At 36.3% G+C, this 21297-nt stretch overlaps 1 protein-coding gene across 44 annotated transcripts in view; it reads left to right on the plus strand.

Moving 5' to 3' along the window:
• The window catches only part of LOC142340535 (uncharacterized), a 181715-nt gene that overhangs the window by 38959 nt on the left and 121459 nt on the right, over positions 1–21297 (plus strand). For 8 of the 44 annotated variants that reach the window (XM_075391115.1, XM_075391121.1, XM_075391130.1 and 5 more), the window contains exons 13-16: positions 3761–3925; positions 4416–4580; positions 9923–10039; positions 12386–12544. In XM_075391115.1, the coding sequence (XP_075247230.1) occupies positions 3761–3925; positions 4416–4580; positions 9923–10039; positions 12386–12544 (606 nt within the window). Of the gene's footprint in view, positions 1–1850; positions 2025–3760; positions 3926–4415; positions 4581–5154; positions 5314–9922; positions 10040–12385; positions 12545–13519; positions 13658–14369; positions 14547–15984; positions 16150–20309; positions 20469–21297 lie in introns of all 44 variants that reach the window. The other 36 variants (XM_075391113.1, XM_075391112.1, XM_075391114.1 and 33 more) reach the window with 9 other exon arrangements.

The raw sequence follows: 21297 nt of genomic DNA on the forward strand, positions 1-21297 counted from the left end.
TTGTCTTTGGGGAATCGCGGTTAGTTTTGAGAATCGTGGGTAGTTTAAGAATCTTAGTTTGGTAATCGAAGTATTTAATCAAATCGGCTGCTTCGGTCAAGGTCACCCTTTCCTTTCAACTACAAGAAGAACCGCTGACCCTACGATAGCATATCAAAAGACAATGTAGACGAAATATAAATACTTCTTGTTTGCTGTTTCTGTGTATTTTTCATTGTAGTTGCAATCTATTGATGTATAGTATCCATGGGTCAGCCGTTTGATTTAGGGTTTAACGTCTGTGTCAACGTGGTTGTGACTTTCACCTATCATTTGCATGTTCTCACTGCTTTCTGCCTTCTGTTTGAAGTGTCAGAATAACATTCTTGAAACATGCACGTGCAAATGCCAGATTCTACAATGCTATTTTTCCTGGATCTTTTCCGTTTGTGCCCCCCTTCCAGTACGTTATGCATCCCCCAGTAACAGAACACGTGTCATTTCATAGTAAATCGTTATGTTAAAATATGGAATGTGCGCCTGGAGGGTGCAAATAATATGCACCCACTAAGCTGGGGGAGGAGGGGGTTCGAACGGAAAGGATCCGCCACTTTTTAATATATACAGATAGAGATTTCAAATTTGCAAGTTTGTGTTTCAAGCAAGGCCACGTTACTCTAATGAAGTCGCTTCAAAAATCGGATATACATCTCGAACTGCTTCGAGGGTCTCAATTAATGCCAGATTTTTTCCCGCGACTTCATCAGAGTCACGTAACCTCTACGGTATCATTATTTATTTCAAGAAATTGTTTCAGATGTTTAATTTTGATACAAAAACGATATTGAAAACAAGATTGTTTAACTTTCAAGATGCCAAAAGTCTGCAGTGCGAAAAGTTAGAATGCCAGATGTTCTTTTATACATAACCAGAAGCTAAACTGCCATAAACTTTTGGCATTTTGAAACTTTCAAAGTGCGTGTTCTAACCAAGGTTACGTGATTCTGCAGAAATCACTTCGAAATTCTAGTTCAAACGTCTCGAACCACTAAAATGTTATCGAGAAACGCCAAAAGTACCCTGTGACTTAAAACAGAGTCACGTAACCTATAGAAAAGATTTTAAAAGTGTTTCAGTTTAGGACATTAAAGAATATAGCGTCTGGTTTCTGCTCGATTTATATGCTGTCCTAATTTTATAAAGTTTCACCACTTTCGATCAAACTGTCTGAGCCCTGTTTCATTAAGCAATTGTTTCAGCAATTTCTCTCGTGAATATTAACTTTCATAGAACAGATGCTTCATCATCTGACCAAAGTATTTATACTTTATCAATTTTTCACTTAATACAGGTCATTTTCAATTTTGATAATGATATTATTTTAGCTCCTCCAAAGGTACGTAACAGACTGTAGAATGTCAATCGGTAAAAATTGAACGTCAAACGCTACAAGTTTCGAAAAAGTGTTCATTTTACAAAACAGGCTGGGAAAGACGATTCAGAGGTCGTTTCATTCGACTCAGTTTGCAACAAGTACCGACAATCGAAGATGCTGGACGTGACAGCTGTGAACAAAATAGGCATGGATCTAACTGAGTTTATAAGTCGGTGTCCTATTAACGGGAATAGGCAAAAGAGGGGTATTAAGGTTGGTCGACGGGTACCCTTTGAAAGTAGTTGGGTATAATGGAATAATAGCAAACTATGGAATATTGGAAACAAACCTTGGCATGCTCCCGCTAACAAACTTTTCACTTTGAGAAGTGAAATCTGTTTTTGCGCAAGCGTGATAAAAATTTATACCTATTTTTAAACGAAGCTTTAATGGACGAACGAACTCTGGCCAGTCATTTAAAAGTGTTAAATTTTAGTCTACTGGCGATAACGGCGATGAAAACAGGGATGATGGAAGTTTTGAGTCGATTTGTGACAATTATCAGAAGACGGGAAATATTGAGACTAATAAGCTTGCGCTGATTGGTCTTGACGTCATCGATTTTATCCAAAGATGTCCGAAAAGGGGAAGAAGAGCTGCGGGCAGTAGTGTTAGTTGGTATAAATGGGTTCCAAAATTGGTAGCAATCGGGGCAGCTCTCGCTTTGGTTTCGGCAACCGATAGTAAATATTTTTTTACCTTGGTTCGTGAAAGCGGCGACAAGCTAAATTCTGATCCAATTTTTTGGGCTCGTGAGGCAAATGAATAGATAAATGAATTAACAAATAATAACTACAGCAAATGTTGTAGTTTTTTTTCTAATTCATTAATGGATAGTTTAAATATTAATACATTGCTCACATTGTTAAATCAACTGATTTTAAAATGAATAATGTCGTAAGTCTGTAAATTAAGTGTTCCGATGAAACCTAATGTTTCTGTTTACCAAACAGATCCAATTTTTTTTATACCTTAAATAAAAAAAGAGGGTTAATTGACAGGATTCGTCCGCGAATGGTGTTGACTCCAAAGTGACATTTGAGAGTGTTTGTGAACAATTTCGCTCGACCGGAAACTTCGACTCAGATCAAGTATTGCAACAATTGCAACTCACAATCGCCGCTTTTATTCAACAATGTCCGTTGAATGCCAATGGTAAACGAAGGAAGAGGGACCTGGTTAGGACTAGGAGTTGTTAACTAACTAAATAGTTATGATGTAATAATTGAGTCATCAACGCTTGGAAGCAAAACTGGGGCCAGGTGTAATCGTAGGGTCGTCGTTAATAGTTGTTAAGGGTTCCCGAAGCTGTTTCCGTCCCTCAACCACGTGAACAATTTCGAGAATATGTCCTTTAGCGAACCCAAAGCGCCTTTTAGCGACTTACAACTTACCAGAGGCACGACATTCAATAGATAACGATTTTAGAGGTGTAAAAATATTGGGTCCTTCCCATTATAGCCCAACGAAATTATAACCCCTTACAATATGGTATGTTTGCCATTATTTGGGGGGGGGGGGTTACCTTATATGGGCCACTACGTTGGGGGGGGGGGGGGGGGTGCATACTGGGAAGGACCCAAAATGTCAATCGTAATTGTTCGGTTTCCAAGGTTGCGTAAGTCAATTGATTTATGGGCTTGAAAAAATGCGTAATACAGTTCAAGGGCTGTTTTGGTTTTGAATTTTGATTGGACAATTTTTTGGACAGAGCGGTAATGATGACAACAAAATGACATTTGAAGAGGCCTGCAGAAAGTTCAGAACGACCGGAGATTTGGATTCGGATCAGCTTAAACAGCAATTACAATTGACTGTTGCCCAGTTTATACAGCGATGCCCTTTGTCGGGAAATAGTCGCAGAAGGCGAGAGGTAGACCACATGAAGAGAAAAGAATGAATTGATTTTTTGGTTCTTTTCTGTTTCGGGGACAGAGTAGATCCAAATTTTCGACTCTTTTTTTATTAATAGTCAATGCTTGGAAGCAGCTAGGGTGGTTAGGCTCGGAAAATTCAAAACTGTACTCGGCGTTTTCCAGGGACTCAACATTGAATGCTTTCGCGATCAACGATGCTCTATCTAAAAATTCTGCGAATCAAACAAAATCAAGCAATTTATCAATGCAACACGCATTGATTTGTTTACACGTGCTTAGAGAAAGATAGTGTTAATCAAGGGGGGGGGGCAGTTGGAGGCAAAATCTTTTTGATCCGAGTAATTGATTTCTGAACTGGACATTTAATATTTGCATACTGGTCATACGCCGTTGATTATGCATCTTATATTTATATGTTAGCTATGATCGGAAAAAACGTCAATTATTGATAAATGTAAACTTTTTCTAGGGTGGCTCAAATAGCGAGATGACTTTCGAGAGCGTATGCGACGAGTACAGACGAACTAAGAACATTCAAGGCCAACTTATCGAAGAACAACTAAAAATGAGCGTGCTTGAGTTTATCTCCCAGTGCTCAACTGCTTCAAAACGAAATAGGCGACTAGCTTTGCAGGTTTTTATGGAAATAATCTGTTAGCATGATAGACTCAAATGCCTTGGAAGCAAATAATGGGCACGCTTTAGGCTTGCAGCTTTATCGCCAAGGTTCGGAAAACTATAGTCGGTAATACCGCAAGGCATAAAAGAGAGATGGGATATGATTATTTAGCCCCCCCCCCCAAAGTTGGCAAAACTTAGAAAATTTGGCAAGGCCTACTACGGATAAGTCCTAGGGAAACAATGGTACTAAATCGTTGTAAAGTTTCCTACGGTACTGCATTAATGACGTTTTAAGATTTCTGAGATACCGTATTACGGCCGGAAATCGCAAATTCCGGAGAGTATTTCTCGATGTATTGCTATCGATATACTGCGTCAAGCGTGGATTTTGTCCAATTTGTCAAGTTTTTTCTTTTTATGAGCAGCGGTACTTCAGACTTTGTAAGGGGAATGTCTTCCAACTTGATTTTTTTAAAATGCTTTAACCATGCAAGTTTTTATAGGAAGGGTCAACCGAACAAGTCACATTCGAAAGTGTATGTGAGGAGTACCAACGCACCAAAATCTTCCAAGGTCAAATTATTGAAGAACAACTCAAAATGAGCGTGATTGATTTCATTTCGCAGTGCCAGGCTGCACAGAAACGAAGCAAGCGGGATCTTACCAACGTTGGTTGTGCCTGATCGATACTAAATTTTTCTTGCATCTATTTTTGTAAATATTAAGCTTGGTAGCAATCCTTGGGCACGCTCGCTTTTCAAGGAAACTTGTTTCTCAATCTTCCCGTTTTGGTGACCTGAAATTAGCTTCAATGAAATGTGATAGTTTCGGTATTGCAGGACAGTGCATCGAACCAAGTCGTGACCTTTGATGACCTCTGCAAAGAGTACAAGAAGACTTACAACATTCAAGGTCAACTGATCAAAGATACTCTTGGCATGTCTGTGATCGAATTCATCTCAAAATGCGATGCACAGCAAGAGAGCGCGGCGTAATGTTCAGGTTCTCGATGACAAAGCAAAATAAGTTTTTTTAGAAAATAAAGGGAATTAAACTCTGCTTGGAAGTAAACCAGGGTTTTTTGGCGTGCATTTTTGGTCCATTGGGCGTACATTTTGGGCTAACCGTGGCTTTAAATACAGAAGCGATTATTATGATAGAACAAGTGCTAAGTTCTTGGTCTTAAGACGCTGAAGAAAAAATAAACATAGCATGCCAAAGATTCAAACAGGCTTGTTTCAGCAAGAAGAAAAAACGGTCTCATTCGAATCATTGTGTGCTGATTACAAGAACACGGGGACATTCCAACGAGATTTGATCCAAGATAACCTTCAAATGTCTGTGTTCGAATTCCTCGGTCAATGTGAACAAACCGCGAACAAACGTTCCAGGCGTGAACAGGTTTCAGGGTTTTTCGTTGGCTGCTATTTTCGAATTATGCTTGTTTTAATGCTTGGAAGCGAACGGGTCGGAGATAAATTGTTCGATGGCGCCATTAATCGTTGAGGATTTTGGAAAGTTTTTTTGCCATTGGTTCTGTTTGAGCTGAGAAACGATATCGATATAATTGAATATTTTTGATATTGTTGAAGGGTTGGTGGCTTTTTTTGGGCTGAAATGATTTTTCTTGATCTTTTCCGTTATTCCCCCTCAATACGTTACCCCCCCCCCCCCCCATGCAAAATGCATTCAGTTATGTAGCAAATCAAAATGTATTAATATAGCTTCTGCTTTTAATAGAGCTCGTCGCAAATAATATGCCCTCACTAAGCTGGGGTTCGCAAACAGAAAAAGTCCCGATATTTTATTTATTTTGCGTTTGTTGCTTTTAACATAATAGCCATTTTCATCGATTTTTAATGAGTCAACTCCCATATTTTAGTCGGGTCCCGAAGCAGAGATAACCTTTGACTCCCTGTGTCAAAATTTTAAAGCCAATGGCAAATTGGAGCGAGACGTAATCGAGAACAACCTTCAAATGTCCCTGATGAACTTTTTGGCACAGTGTGAACAAAGCGTGAACAAACGAAAGCGTCGCGAGGTTTGCCATAGTAGTGCAAAAGTTAAGTCTTGCAAACCTGGGCGGATTATCGCGGCCTTTTGAAGAGAATGAAAGAACGCATTCATAAGCGTTTTTCGAATCATTGTAGGTTGCGTTTGAGGTTTATTTGCCAAATACATTTCTAAAACTATCCAGAAAAGTCTAGCTTTCGGAGTTGCTAGGTTTTAGCAAATTAAACAGATTTCATAAAAAAAATGAGTGGTACCGCCGTGATAATAATAATAATAATAATAATAATAATCGCTGCGGATTTTCATCAAGTTGAACAGTGGGCTTTTCTCAATGGCCCGTTTATTAAGTCCCCCTTCTATAGCCCAATTCCCAGTTTTTGTGAACAACACAGCGGTGCTCTTTTCTTGCGACTTCGGTCATTTTTTGCGTCATTTGACCTTCAATTTTTTTTGCGTAGGTATCGGATAACGACGGAAAAGACCAAGTAACCCTAGAGTCTAGCTGTCGGGAATTTAAGCAGGATGGAACACTGAATGTGAAAACGATCCAAAACGAATTCGAATTGAGCTTGAATGAGTTCTTTGCCGCATGTGACCGGTTGTTCCCCTCGGAGAGTAGAAAGCGTAGAGCTGCCCAGGTTTGCTTCCAAGCATTTAGGGAAGGACTTTTTTGATACTTCTGGGAAGCTGCTAACTTATTTCTCAATTTCGGCTTAGTCGTCATACAGTTGAACACCCGAGTATGAAAAGATTTAAAAATCTTGCAAGAAATCTTTTACTGGAATGCATAGATCTTCCAAGTTGTTGATCATCTTGCAAGATCTGAATCCGCTCATCTATTGGGCAGTTTCTGTGTGAATGAACGAAATGACTTCGCGTTGTAAATTCTAAAACTTAAGGGAAAAGTTGATAGCCTTAGAAGTATCAAGCTTGTCCATTTGAACGAGACCCAGCCTTTTAGGTTGCTATCCGGCTCATAGTAAACTCTGCTTCTGGAAAAATCACTCAGCTCTTTAATGAAAATTTAAGGTTTCAGTTTACTACTCTTAACTTGAACTACAGACGCATATCTTGTAAGATTCTTGCATATCCGACGGCTATCTTGCAAGAAGCTTGCAAGATGGTGCTGAATTTTACCAGACTTGTAGTATTCTTGCAAGATCGCCATCGGCAATAGATTACGAGATAAAACGAAAGTTTCTTGTTTATCTGTATTGTAGGATAAAAAATTAGGTGATGTAATTGCAGTTTTGAGCTAGAGAGCATCCTGCTCAGCGTTGTCCTGTTGTAAACAAAGAGAAAATAGACAAGAAAGTTCGGGTATCTCTGCTTTCGCATCTCTGACCTTGACCTTAACATAAATCCTACCGTCTTAATAACAACTCATTGATCAGGTCAATTGAAGTTAAAGAAGTGCTGAATAAGGACAATACCAAGACAGAATTGATTTAAAGTAAAAGCACGAAATCTGCTAAAGCACTAGAAACAGGTTGACAACATATAACATCTGACTTTCGTAATGACATTTTGGGATTAAGACATATTATAGGAAGATAGCTACAGAAGCATATTGAAATGGCAGCATCACAAAAAACTAATGATCGAAAATTAAGCGTTGAATGTAAAATATGTAGAGAAGTTTTGGCTGATTTTTGTGTTGTCTTAAGGCGAATTTGATTATGTTGTTTGCCTCAGACAATCGTTTTTATTATTTGAAAAGGTTTTCTGTTAAAGTTTCTTTTGAATGAAAATGTAACCTCCAAATCAAGTGAGCTGAAGAAGGCAATCTGAATCAGGCAACTAATAGTATCACTATGTAGACACTATGCGTTGACCACAAAAAGTCTTCAAAAATTGGAAATCAGCAAAAAGACGATAACGAAAAAGGCGCCATCATGCCGCGAATACGAACTGCGCTCATTTCGTTTCATTATGCAATGAACTTTCTAATCTTAACTTTCTTTTTATGTCAGTCACTTCCTATTTAATTGTAAACATTTTTCAAAATCTGCTGCCGAAAAAACACTTATTAAATTTCTGTAGCTTTAGCCATTCGTGGTTCAATTAAGACAGAAAAAAAACGGCAATCCGAATGGGAATCCTTTCTGGGTTTTCAGATTTTTCTTTGATAAAAGCAAATTTTCACCATAGAATATTGAACATTACCGAAGTGTTGTTATGCTAAGCAACAACAAATGTTAAAGACCTCCAACTTTTGCCCGTTTTTCACAATTTCCATCCAAATTGCTTATAGGTCAGTTTTTCTTACCGATTTATATCCTCAACAATCGTTGACCAATCTTCTTTTTCTCAATAATAAGATATTTTGAAAAGACGGGATCGAAAAAAAAATGTGTAATCGCCTGGCAGAGAATTATAAAGCTGACAAGTTCTTCATAAGCGCCTGCAATGATTAATTACATGCTTTTTGGAGAGAAGAAAGCAACCAATCACATTAGCATATTTAAAATTAAATTGGACGTAAAATCTCCAGAAAGACGTAAAAATTATAGAATTAATAGAAAATCAACTCTAAAATCAAAATGACACTGGGGTAGTGACTAGTGGAATAGAAGCAAAATGTCGGTAGTAAAAGGCTTTAAACTATTTACTGCATTTTTTCAATTTCCCGTCAGAGCTGTTGCAGGCAAATTCCTATAGTTATTTTAATTTTTTGTTTTTATCCAAAACAAAACTAAATTTTTTGAGTCGGCTTTTTCCTAAAAAACGTTGAAAATTAGTGGCAATATAAAATGCCTTAAGTTGAATGAAAATTAAGCCCTCACGGTTGCTTTTTGAAATGCTCTTTTATTCTCATATATGAAAGAATAAGCAGTCTCCCTTTTTGTATGCATAAATGTTTGATCTTACCATTGTTCAGAAATTGATCATCACTTCCCGATTAATAATAAAGTTTTAACTTTTGAAGTTTTTGCCTACACTTTTTATGGTTTCCATTTGTATTTAACAAACCAAATAAGTGTTCTGCTCGTCATGTCAATGCAATTCGGCAAACTTTTATTCAAAAATTGGATATATAATCGTTTCCTTGGTAAATTTTACAATTTTTGAAACGCTGAAAATTCAGGTCTCAAAAAAATGTTGATATTTCCTCTGGTGAGTATCAGCGATGCTAGCTCTCTTTCAGTTAAAAGCTTTGAAATGTCAAAGCATTTTTTGTAGATAAATTGGGCTTTAGAAATCCGGAATAAAAATTGGATTTATCAAGCCATGTGTTGGTCTCTTGTCATAGGGAACAGAATTTGACCACAAACGCAACTTTTGTTGTTTCCGTTTTGAATGTTTTCTGACCTGATAGCTTTGCAAAATTCTCAGGATTATGCTTGCGCAGCTTGAAGCTCATTAAGAACAAAATTATCGCAGAAGATACTAAAAAATTCAAAATTTGTTTTTTTTTGTAATGAATTTCTCGTATGAACTAGAAGCACTGCTGAAAAATCTTTACAAGTCTAGATGCTTTATGAGCTTTCGACTGGTTGTAGACTTATATGTTGCAATGTTACGCAATTACCTGTTGAAATTGAAATTTGTGACGATAAGATAAAAAGTCCAAGCCTCCAAATTTTCATATTCAAAAATCACTCTGTTTATAACAGGACTACGTATTTGATGTAAAGACTCTCGATAATTTTGATATTATGAATTGATTTTTTAAGATTAGTTTTTGCATTGGATGAAGTGTATTCGAAGATAATCCTTGAATAATCATCGTTACAATTTGATATTGTAGAATCAATCCAAATTTACTGGAACGTAAGATTATTTAATAATCAAATAGTTATCTTTGAGATAACTGGAACTGAAATCGGTGTATGAGCGGTTGAAAATGGATATTGATTTTCGAATTTGAAAAAATTTGAACAAACTTTACATGTAATTCCTGAGTACATGGCTGGGTCTCTTAGTAAGTTCTGCATGAAGAGAAACATGGTTTTTTGTTTCAGGGATTAGAAATTAGTTTAAATTGACTGTTTAGAACAACATGGAACAGAACTGCATCGACTGGAACGAATACTTGGAACTAAACCAGAACAACCTTCAAGATCCGATTGTGAAAGCTGTCAAACAGAACTACGATGCTCACTGCAAACAGGTCAGTCCTTACTGTAATGATAAAATCTGAATTATAAAGATGTCCAAATTTCAAAAGTAAAATGCGTCCAGTTTTTTCGCCAACTTCTACTGTACAGCTTTTCACCCCTTACTGTCACACCCTATAATTCCACCCGATTTTTTTACCCCTCTTTTAGGTGACTCATATTTTTTTCTTTTTATAATCGGCTCAATAAAGTTCAAGATAAGGTATATGTAAAGCTGGGTAAAGAGTTCAGGAATTAATAGTAAAAATTTAAGGTTCGGGTTAAGTGTTTTGAGGTGAAAAGTTTGGGGGGTGACTCTGTATAGAGGTGAAAAAAGATACGATGTTAAAAATTGGGTTTGAATGAATAGGGGCGAAATTAGGCAGAACCCGCAGACGTGATGGTAGAAAGATTGTGTTAATTTCTAAATTTCATAATAGAACAAAAACATGATATCAAATTGATAATTCTGAGGTTTTAACTGGTCTTTAATCTAATTTGCTAATTATTAGTTAGACATAAATTAGTCATAATCTGTAAGTTGCTAATCATAAAAAGCCCAAATTTTTAAAAGTCGAAATATGTAATCAGAAAACGATGATTGTAATCAACAGAGTGTGATGTTTTATAAGCTACAATGATGTTTAAAAATATGATTTGAAATAATGCGATTGTCTCTTGCACTTCTGTTCTATTCAACTGTTGTAAATTTCTGGGCCTGGTCTGAGCTGAACTGAGTTTCTCGCTTCTTTATTATCTTTAATTACGTTCAATATAGTTGCTGCTGTATTTAATTGCTGTTAAACGAAGTTTAAGTATTTTTATGCAATTTTTTGTGCTACCGCTCCAACCCTCAAATCTTTCTATCAATCATATCGTAGGTGGCAATCCCTGAACAGCATATTCTGAATTTTGTTCTGAAGAAATCTTATAAATTTTATAAACATGGTGTTTTTCCATAAAGTTTTGATAAACTTTGTGTAGGTTCTCTCGAAGATGCTTACCAGAGAATGTTTGAATTTCATGTAATAGGATTAGTCGAATACGATCATTTTAAAAAATTTAGGGAAGGTAGTATTTATATTGAAAATGGCTATCATCATCTGTAAGTTTTTTTTCGGAGGTCAACTTTTGTCAGCTAAACTTTGTCCAGCTTTTTTCATAATGGAATAGAATAAGATTGTGAGGCCGTCTTTTTTAATGAAAGATTTTTTTGTTTACATATTGTGAAGAAAAATAGCTGCTCCTAAAAATAATTACAATTTTCATTTTAAAATTGTATCGATTTTTATTCATGTCGAGAACAGGAGTACTTGAAAAAATTGGCAAAAAATTTTTGGAACAGTGAAAATATCTCAATGATGAGGGAGGGAGTTGCAATGACAGAGAAGATTCGTGTAGCTTTCCACAAATGATTCCCATTGCATTTCAAAGTTTTGCAAGAAATTTTCTGAAAAACTAAAGAAAATTAATTGAATCAGAGAAAAGACATTGCAACCTTGTTTTTCTTCATGTCTCTTCATTTTGATGTGTTCAGCGATGTTTTAGCCCATTAGAAGTTTAAGCAAAGACCGAGCAAATTTTTCCAAGATGTGGATTCTTTAAATAAAAAATAAGAAGACAAAATCTTTTTTTAAAAAAAAGAAATTTTAAATAATCTCCTTTTGTTAGTTTTCTCCAAAACCCTGACATGAAAATTATATCTTTTTTGAAAGAAAATCAGTATTTGATAGTGAACATTTTAAGCAGAACAATAAGAATTTTTTATAGCGGGATAAAATTTTGAGATCTGGCAAGTTGTATTGTGAATTTGCTTCATTGTAACTTAATAAGTTACTTAAAATTTTACATATTTTTTACAGATATCTAGAATTGTTTCTCAGTTTTATCGAGTTTGATTAATCCGTTTGCTATTGAGAAGAAAACACTGATATTTTTTTTTTTTTTGCTAAAGAATATATGTATAATTTTGAGCTTAATTTCTTAGATTTGAAACTTTATTTAAAACTGCTCCGAAAAATTGATTGGAATCCTCTATCGATAAATAAATATAAAAAAGTACTTCTCTAAGATTTTTTGTCAATCTTGTTACGTTTGTCGGAACATTCTGCCTACCAACAGACTTGCATAAATTAGGATTACAAGTTATAGGAGTAGCGTTTTACAATGGTAAAATTTTGCGTTTTTCGCCAAAAAACTTCTGTCAAACTGGTGTTTCCGTCACTGATGAATCTTGGATTGCTAATTGCTGATTTCATGGCATATTATTATCTTTAGACAGCGTCTTTGTGTACGATGAAGTTTTTTCATAGCAAAAGTTCTAAGATATTTCAACTAACAAGACTGAGCAACATAAACAGGTCAAGAGACTAGCGGGAAACGAGCATGGACGAACCAGGCGTCAGCAGTCGGATGACTGTTCACTACTGGAGAAGAGAATTGAGACTGTGAGAGATATGGGAGACACATTCCTGGAAAAAATGCTAGTGGAAAGCTATGAGCTTAAGTGCAAGAGTAATGTGAGTCCATATCTGAATATGTTTTGTTTGGTTATGTTTGGTTTGTTTGTGTCGTGATGTCCATTTGGTTGCCTCTTGGCTTTAACAATTTTTGTACTCACAGTGAAACTAAATCGCCTGTTTTGAAATGTTTGGTTGGCTCTACTGATGTTGAACTGTGTATATTCATACCTTGAAGAGTTTCGAGATAGCTGTTAGTGGCTCCGATTTGATGAAACTGATGTGCTAGCTGATACCTTTAATAGCTGTAGGTTTCATTTACTTGGCACTGTCACCATTACCATGGCACCTTTTATTCGTTATCATTTACTCAAGCATTTTTGTCCATCAAAACACTTGAAACCGTGTTTTGGCATAATTTTTCTTTCTTCCGATGTTTACGTTGTCGCTGAAAGCTTCCAACATTCATCTTTATTTCACAAATTCTGGTCGTGAAATTTTTCTTTCAGTTTTTGCCCTTGGAGAATTTACCTTGTTAAGAAAAATTTTCAGTCATCGACGGGTATTTTAAACGAGCCACACCGAGGCAATATCAGTAACCAACTTCCATGATCTAACCAATCCAAAAGCTTGGAATTGAGCCCAAAGTTACGTTCGATGGTATTTTATTTCAAGTTTTTTTCGCTATTGATTCCAATGAGATTTAAAGAGCTTTGATGAGATAAAAATGAGCATTTGTGTAGCTGTTTCCTTATAAATAATTGCTTGCTGACAAAAGTACTAAAGAAAAGTAGACTTGATGAAGCTCCAACAAGTCATCTAGTTGTCCTTCTCCTTCGTTTACTTGAATTTTTCTGACAACTAAAGCTGGATTTTTTTTGTATTTTTGACGAAACATAGTAGGCCATTATTGCTTGCTTCTCCGAGTCGTCCCAAGATTCAGCTCCGGCCAGGCTCTCAGAAAATTGATTATAATTTTCTACTGTCTGTCCAAAAGTTCTCAGAAGGATTTAGGCAAGATTTGAGATTTTTAAGGCGACCAAGAGAACAATCAGGAGTGTAAGCGATGACTGCGCGAAGTTGGAAGAGAGAATCAAGAACGCTAGGAGTTCAGGCGATTCGTTTCTTGAGAAAATGCTGAGCAACAACTACGAGCAACAGTGCACAACTGGTGTAAGTTAAGTCAAGTCCAGGTTTGTTGTTTGGGGTGCCTAAAGTCTACTAACTGCGCTGTTGCTGTTGTTCCAATCTTTCAATGGGGGGGGGTCCGAATTTGTTAGCTATGCTTGTCCAAATGTATTTTTTGGTGATCATGACGACTTGAAAATTTTGTTATGTAAGAAATTTTCGAAACATGACTTTAACAGAATTTTTTGCCATTCAAGCTGACTAGAAGCTTACTTATCACCTAAACTTAAGTACATATAATCTTTCTCCTAACAGAGTTCTGCGGAAAAAGTCAGATTTTTGTGCTATGCCGCAATTTTGCGCACTATTCAGAAACGTTCTTCTTTCTTTCTTGACATAATTTGGTTGTCTTGAGTCAAAGCGTATGCAAATTTTGTTTTCCAGCTCGGTTTGTCTGCAGGTTAAGATGGTTGTGTGATTGTAAAGTTAGATTTTACGTGAAGGTCTTTTCACTTCAATGAAAAGAACTCAAAATGTTTGCCAGACTTAGCTCTCATGTAGACATAGATTCTATTGGAAACTTTTCTTTCGTCCAAAAAATCCTATCGACTCTCCCATTCCAATTTTCGGACAGAAAGCACTATTTTTTCAGTAGCAGTGACTTAAGTTTGTTAAACCAGCGCCGAGATACCTTTGTTCAGTTCAGAACAGGACCTTAGAAATGAGCGGATATAATACACTCCGCTATTTTATACAGAAAAGGCAACCTACAGTTTGGGAAAAATCGCTAACAAGACTCCCGAGATCAGGTGATAATTCTCAAAGCGAAGTGTGTTCTAATCTGGAGAAGAGAATTGAACTTGCTGTGGAAATCAAAGATTCCTTCTTGGAAAAAACTCTGCGTGATAGTTACGACCTTCAGTGCACTGGTAATGTGAGTACATTGATCAGTGTTCGTATTTTGGACATGATCGTTTCTATCGACCATTGAGTCTATCGAAAATTGAAACAGTTTTGCAGCGAACGCAGTCTGGTATCGAGTGCATTGATGGTCCTTTGTTTTCGTGGTCATACTTTTGAGCATAGACAAAATAGCGAGCCAATTGAGGCATTTATCTTCTTTCAGAAACCTTTTACTCATTATTGCATATTCGTCCGTCTTGTGACGCAATTTTGTCGCTGCATATTTTTCTGGTGTTGGATTCTGCTTTTGTGTAATTTCCTCAAGTGTTAATTTTTTTTTCGAACAGGAAGGCTACCGTTGACAGCCAAAGTTTAATTCTAGTGTCCAGTTCATGCAATAAAAATATGGTTTTTTCGCCTTTTTGTCAGGCTTAGAAAGTCAATTTTTACGGCTTTACCGAAGTTTTCAACACGTGGCGGATGTCTTTCAATACTTTAGCAACTCAGGTAATATTTTGTTTTATCTTGGCTCGTGAAGATTTGGTTTCCATATTTGTCAATATGGTATAAGAGTAAAGTACAATACCTCTGCGAGGGAGATACGAGCCAGCTCAGACCTTGTTAATTGCTCTTGAACGATGTTAATAGCAATTATTGTAAACGTATGTGTCTTTTTTATGCAAATTTTTTGCTTGACAATTTTGCGCTTTTCTTCTAGAACATTCTTTGACTTCTCAAGTGACTTTTTCACGCTTTCGTTTATCATTTTTGAGTGATCTCTAGTGCTCCGAAGTTGCTAATATAAAATCGGTTGCAGCAAAGCAAAAGTAAGTGACTCGTAGCGCAGTGGTTAGTGCAGGTGGCCATAGATGGAAAGGTCTGTGGGTCAAATCCAGGTGGGGCAAAGTTTTTTTTTTGCACCCATAAAGAAAAATTAATCTAGACTAAAGACCATGAATTAAATTGCCTCGCCTATCTTTCAAGAGCAATTCTTCCGACATTTGTCGGTTTATGTTTGTTTGCGAGGTCTAGATTGATATCCATTGTTGGAAGTTTCAAGATCACTGGATTGGTGTTTCTTGAAACCTCAGGTTCCCATTATACCGTTTGTGCAGTTTAGACTGAAGTGTTAGTTTTTCCCCACTGGAGCGCGGATCGTTGACAGTCAACGTGGTTCATCCTAGCGTGTCAGCTGTTTGAGTTGTCCTGGATTACAAAGTTTCGTGTTAAAAATTTTTGTCAGGCTAATAAAACTAATTTGTTTAACCTTGCCGAATTTTTTACAATGGCGTATATCTTCGGATATCGTCGGAAAGGTTCCAATTTTCAAGATGCTATAAGGATGAGTAAGAATGCCTAAGTTGGGGAGTTACTCTTCGGCTCAGACCAGGTTGATCGCGAGACGTTAAATTCCTATATCTGAATGGATCTCCCAAAAATTGGAGGCTGCATTATAGCGCTTGTTTAAGGCTGGTTATTCAACCAATAGCTTGAAACTGCTGAGTGAGAGAGTAAAAAGAGAGACCGTCACTTGTGAACAGTTGCTGGACCAAGTGAACAAAGCGAGACAAGAGGGAAATACTGTCGTCATTCAAGTGTTCCAAGAGAAATACGATGCACAGTGCACAACTCAGGTAGCGTTGATTATGATGGGGTGATGCCATATATTAAAGTTCTCACTCTCAGATTTTAGCTGTTGATAATCTCGATTGATCGGTGAAGTCATTTTAGGAAAAAGATGGAGATTACAAACCAGGTAGCGATAACAATCATAGCTATCGTGGGTTGCATTAAATGACTATTAAGCAATTTTCGCATCTATCAATTGCTCATAGGGTTTTATTTTTACTTTCCGGCTAGTATTTTGTGATTTAGAGATGTTCTTCATTATTTTTTTAAAAAAAAGCTGATTGCTGTTGATTGGATTGAAAGCAAATTTCTATTTTTCAATGTATGGAGATCTTTCTGCATAGTTTCTCCCCTTTTATTTTCGTTTTCCTGCGTTCTCTTTTTGTTTTTTTCCTCTTGTCTATAAGAAAGTGTCGACCTCGTCCACAGAGGGATACTTAACGCTCTGCCAATACTTGTCAGTTTTTGAGTCACATCTCAATAAGAATTAGAAGAAATTTATTAAAGCTTATTGTAATTTTTTCAACCTCTTTTTAATATAACAAAATGTTATGCTTTCAAGTGTTGTTTTTAATGTAGTAATATTTCAATGGATTACTATAACTTTCAATGCAGTGAGTAACCTGCTGAGCCTTAATTGAGTTAAACTTCGGAATTGAATCATTTCCAGAGTCTTCCGACTACATTTTGTTTTAATTCGCGTCACAAACTTTAATTTACCTTGCCAACTTCTATTTCGATTATCTTTGAGCAATGCAATGAATACGTTCGAAGTCATGAAAAACGGGATGAATTGAGACCAGATTATTAGTACAAAGTGACTTAGAATTTCAGAGGAAAATTGAAAATTTGTAAGGCATTTAACCATTTTCTCCCTGATGTCAAGCGGCAGTGTAAACCAGTTAAGAAGCTCTCTGGTTTAGATTTTTCATTGTCACACCATATGTCTCCTTCGGGCATTGGCCAGCTGCTTTCCTCGAAAAATTAATGACTGTTTCCTTGGTAAGGTTTGTCGGCGTCGAAATGTGAACTCTTTGCAAGTCCAAAGAAACTGGATGTATCCAGGGCATCAGGACACAGTGAATTAAAGATAAGAGTGTTTGTTTTTAGTATTAAGCTTATTGTCCTATAGTTTTGCTGAGTTCATCTTTTTTTAAAGAAATCAAATATTAATTTACGGACCAAGGTTCACGAAACTCTTGTCACTAGTTTGAGACTTCGAAGTAAACTTATAACATCAATATCTTCCTGTTTAACAAAACTTCTTTCTACAACCATGTCTGTCAATACGTAAATGGTGGCTGTTTTCGACAATCTCAAGTCCTCTTTTTATTCGAAGTGGAGGCAAAACATTTTCGGAGCAATTAGTCTTCGAATAGCAGCGAGTAATGTTTAATAGTCTCAGTCGGCATTTTAACGGCTATTATTAAGGCGCTCCTTTTATAACTCGTTTTACCTTTTAATTTTGTTTTTCGGTTTACATAAGTCCCGACCTTCACGTTTGACTTCTAACTTACCCACTCAATGTTTCAACTAAATGGAGTTTAGAATTCATTTTTAACAATAAAGCATTATAATGAATTGGGTCAAGCTCAAAATCAATAGAATTGGGATAAACCGATGAAACCCGGTAATTAAGTTTCAGTATATTAGGTTATCAAGGTTCATCAGAGCGATTGCTAGCTTGCATTAATTTTATTCTTAATGGCTTTCGATTTAGAAGCCGAATTCAGTATATTTTGGTAACCTAGCTTAAACTGTACACCACACCAATTTGAAACATTTTTGTCAGCTGAAAATGTCGAATTCTTCTTCTGTTCATATCCCGATTTGCATCAAGGGTCAGAGCTGGCTATTTTTTGGCAATTTGCTGGCTTTGTTTAAAATGTTGCTTCAAACAAATTAAAATTTGAGAATTAAAAAATAAACCGTCTAATGCCTGAAGAACTGCTCTCGAACGACGGGCGGGTAAAAAAAACTTTTGACCCCGCCGGGATTCGAACCACTGACCTCCGGATCCATAACCACATGCACCAACCACTCAGCTATCAGACCCTTTCTGCTATGCTGCAACCGACTTTATATTAGCAACGAGCTTTACTTCGGAGTGAGAGCAATAGAGATCACTCAAAAATGAAGAACGAAAGCGTAAAAAGTCACTTGAGAAGTGAAAAAATCTTCTAAAAGAAAAGCGCAAAATGGGCAAGCAAATAATTTGCATAAAAACCCAATACGTTTACAATAATTGCTGTGAACTTTGTTCAAGAGCAATTAAACAGATTTCTCCAACGAAAAAATTAATGCTTGTAAAAAATTCTCTTTTTGCATCGATTTTTTGCAAGTAAAATAAATTTACAATCATTTGGTTAAATATACTTCAAACAAACAATACATAAAAACAAACAATACTTCGAATCATTCAAGCAAATTTATAAACATCAATCATTTTTCATAAAGAATCTAACTATAAAATTTTCTTCTGTTTTTGTCCTCCTATAAATAAAAATAACTTTTAAAAGGCTCTACATTACTATTCAATGGAATTTTTCATGTTGTGAGAGCTAGAAATTTTTCAGCATTTTCTTAATTTTTCTCCCAACCGAAGCCTTTGTGGTAACTTATTCCATTTTTGTACGCATTGACAAACAATCGAACTCATTCCAAAAATGGTTTTGACGTTTTTTGAGTTTCGAATTGTTTTCGAGTGTTTTGATGAAGACTCAGATACCCGTGAAGAATTTTAGAAATTTTGGTCTGGCTATGTCATAATGAAGTTTGATTAGCGACATTTTTGCTATTATTTGCTCAGCTGGTAGAATGTTTGTAATAGCAGATCCCTCGTTTTGTCATATTTTTTGCGTAAAAAGCACACATTTTTACCCTAGTTAATCTGTCTATTAAGGTGTTCAGGTTTTTTGCAGATAGATTTTGAAAGAAGATTGCTGAAAACGATAAGTGTGAAAGTACAAGTGATTTTTGCACGCGTTCAGGGGAATCTTGTGTCTTGATAGGTATATTGATCTTTTAGCGTGGATCTTTCTTAAGTTTTTATTCAGCTGTTCGTCCAAATCATGGTTCCTGCCAATTTGAATATCAATGTAGCTGTAACATTTTTGTGTTGTGAGAACTTCGTTTTTATATAAAAATAGATCCAAATTTTTTACGCAAAAAAACATGCGTTTCGCTACATAATGTACGCAAAATTTTTATTAATAGCAGCGAAGCGATAGCGTCTGTTATTGGGGACATCGTGGTTTTTTTAATTTGTCGTCTCGATCGTTGATACTTGTAACCATTAAATTTTTCATTTTCAGTTACTTCTACTGCTTTGCTGCTAAACGTTGGGTGCGTTAGGTCATTTCTGCTTTTAAGTTAATTGCGTGACGTACCTCACTCAAAAAATATACTTCTGAATTCACATAAGGAACTTTTAGTTTTTTGAACATTTGCTAACTAAAGATCAATAGTGTGCATTTAAGTAGTGCCAAACGTATTTGCCTTAATTCTTGAGTATTAGAGTCTTGAGTTTTTGATCTCGAATATTTATTTTGAAAAAGCTCTATTAGGGTTTTGTCTTTATAGAGCGTATGTGTCATAAAAATGACAGTCCGAATCTAACCCAGGAAGTCTAAGGGTCTATTATAAGACCGGTGGTCAATCTGCCTATCTCATTTCTTTACTTGTTTCAATTCATGGAAGACCACAAGCGTCTATCGCGGCTATTTTCCGGCAATCTGCCGGCTCTGTTTTCTACTTCGGAGCTTTTGCGAATGGATGATTTTGTCGCTTGTAGACTGATTTCATCGAAACTATGTACTTTTTAAGGCACTTTTATAAAAATCTTTTACAAAATGCATCAAATGGAAAATTTTAACCGTTTTGCATTTAAGGAATGCTTTCTGGCTGTCATTTGTCCTTAGATCTCCCTGGTCTCAAGGGACATTTCAATCTGAATTGATCAGCTTCCTCTTGTTCAAGTTTTTATTGTCACGCCATCCTTTTCCTTCGGTTATTGGCCTGATTCTTTCCTCAGAAAATTAATGACTGTTTCTCTTGTAAAGTTTTTTGGCGTAAACAGCTAGTAGGCTATAACTCAGTGATGCTCAGGCCAGCTCTAGTAAGGTAACATGGGCCATTTGAAAGTCCAGTTTCTTCAAATCTGTAGATTGCCACTGGCCTTAAAAGAGTCGGAAGAAGCACAGACAAAGCAGAACCAACGTGTGAACAGCTTGAGAAGAGACTGAAAGACGCAAAAGGGATGGGAATGGATGATTTCTACGTTACACTAATCCAGAAAGAATACGATAACAAATGCACCAGTCAAGTAACCATCTTTAGTTTTTCATGATCAACTGATCTCGCAACTTCTTTAGCCTACCATGTCGTATCAGTTTCTTCGATGATAATCGAGTCATTTTGTTTTTCTGCAGGAATTGAACTGTAAAAAGATTTTGATTTTTGATGATTGTTGGCGCGCTCTACTTTCTATCAGGGTTCAATAGAAACGTTGAAGTTAGCAAGGTTAGTTTTCAATTTCAAGCTGTCGTAGGCACGAGTCATTGTACAGTTTCCTAAATTTCGTTCCTTAAATGGGCTCTTTGAGTCAGTGCTGGGATTTTTCAAATTTTCCGGAACCACTCGTATCATTGTTCTTCGATTGTTGTCAAGTTTTGAATTCCTGTTGTTGATTGGAAGAAGGCCAAGTCTGGTTGGGAGAGATCTGAATTTGACTTTCAAATCGGCAATCGTTCAAAGGTCACGTAAATCCATTTGTGCCTTATTGCTCCAACTTAGTACATCTTCCAAACCGTCTTAAATCTTCCAAACTGTCATACATCTTCCAAACTGTCATACATCTTCCAAACTGTCATACATGTTCCAAGCTGTCATACATCTTCCAAATTGTATTATCTTTCAAACTGTCAGCTTAGTTCATCTTCCGAACTGTCATACATCTTCCAAACTGTCATATCTTTTAAACTGTCAACTTAATACAACGTCCAAACTGTCGACTTAGTACATCTTCCTTACTGTCAATTCAGTACATCTTCCAAACTGTCATAAATCTTCCTCCAAACTGTCATAAATCTTCCAAACTCTCTGACATCTTCCAAACGATCATACATCTTCCAAACTTTCATACATCTTCCAAA

This window comes from Convolutriloba macropyga, chromosome 6 (genome assembly GCF_964194025.1).
Source record: "Convolutriloba macropyga chromosome 6, txConMacr16.3, whole genome shotgun sequence".
NCBI classification, from domain to species: Eukaryota; Metazoa; Xenacoelomorpha; order Acoela; family Convolutidae; genus Convolutriloba; species Convolutriloba macropyga.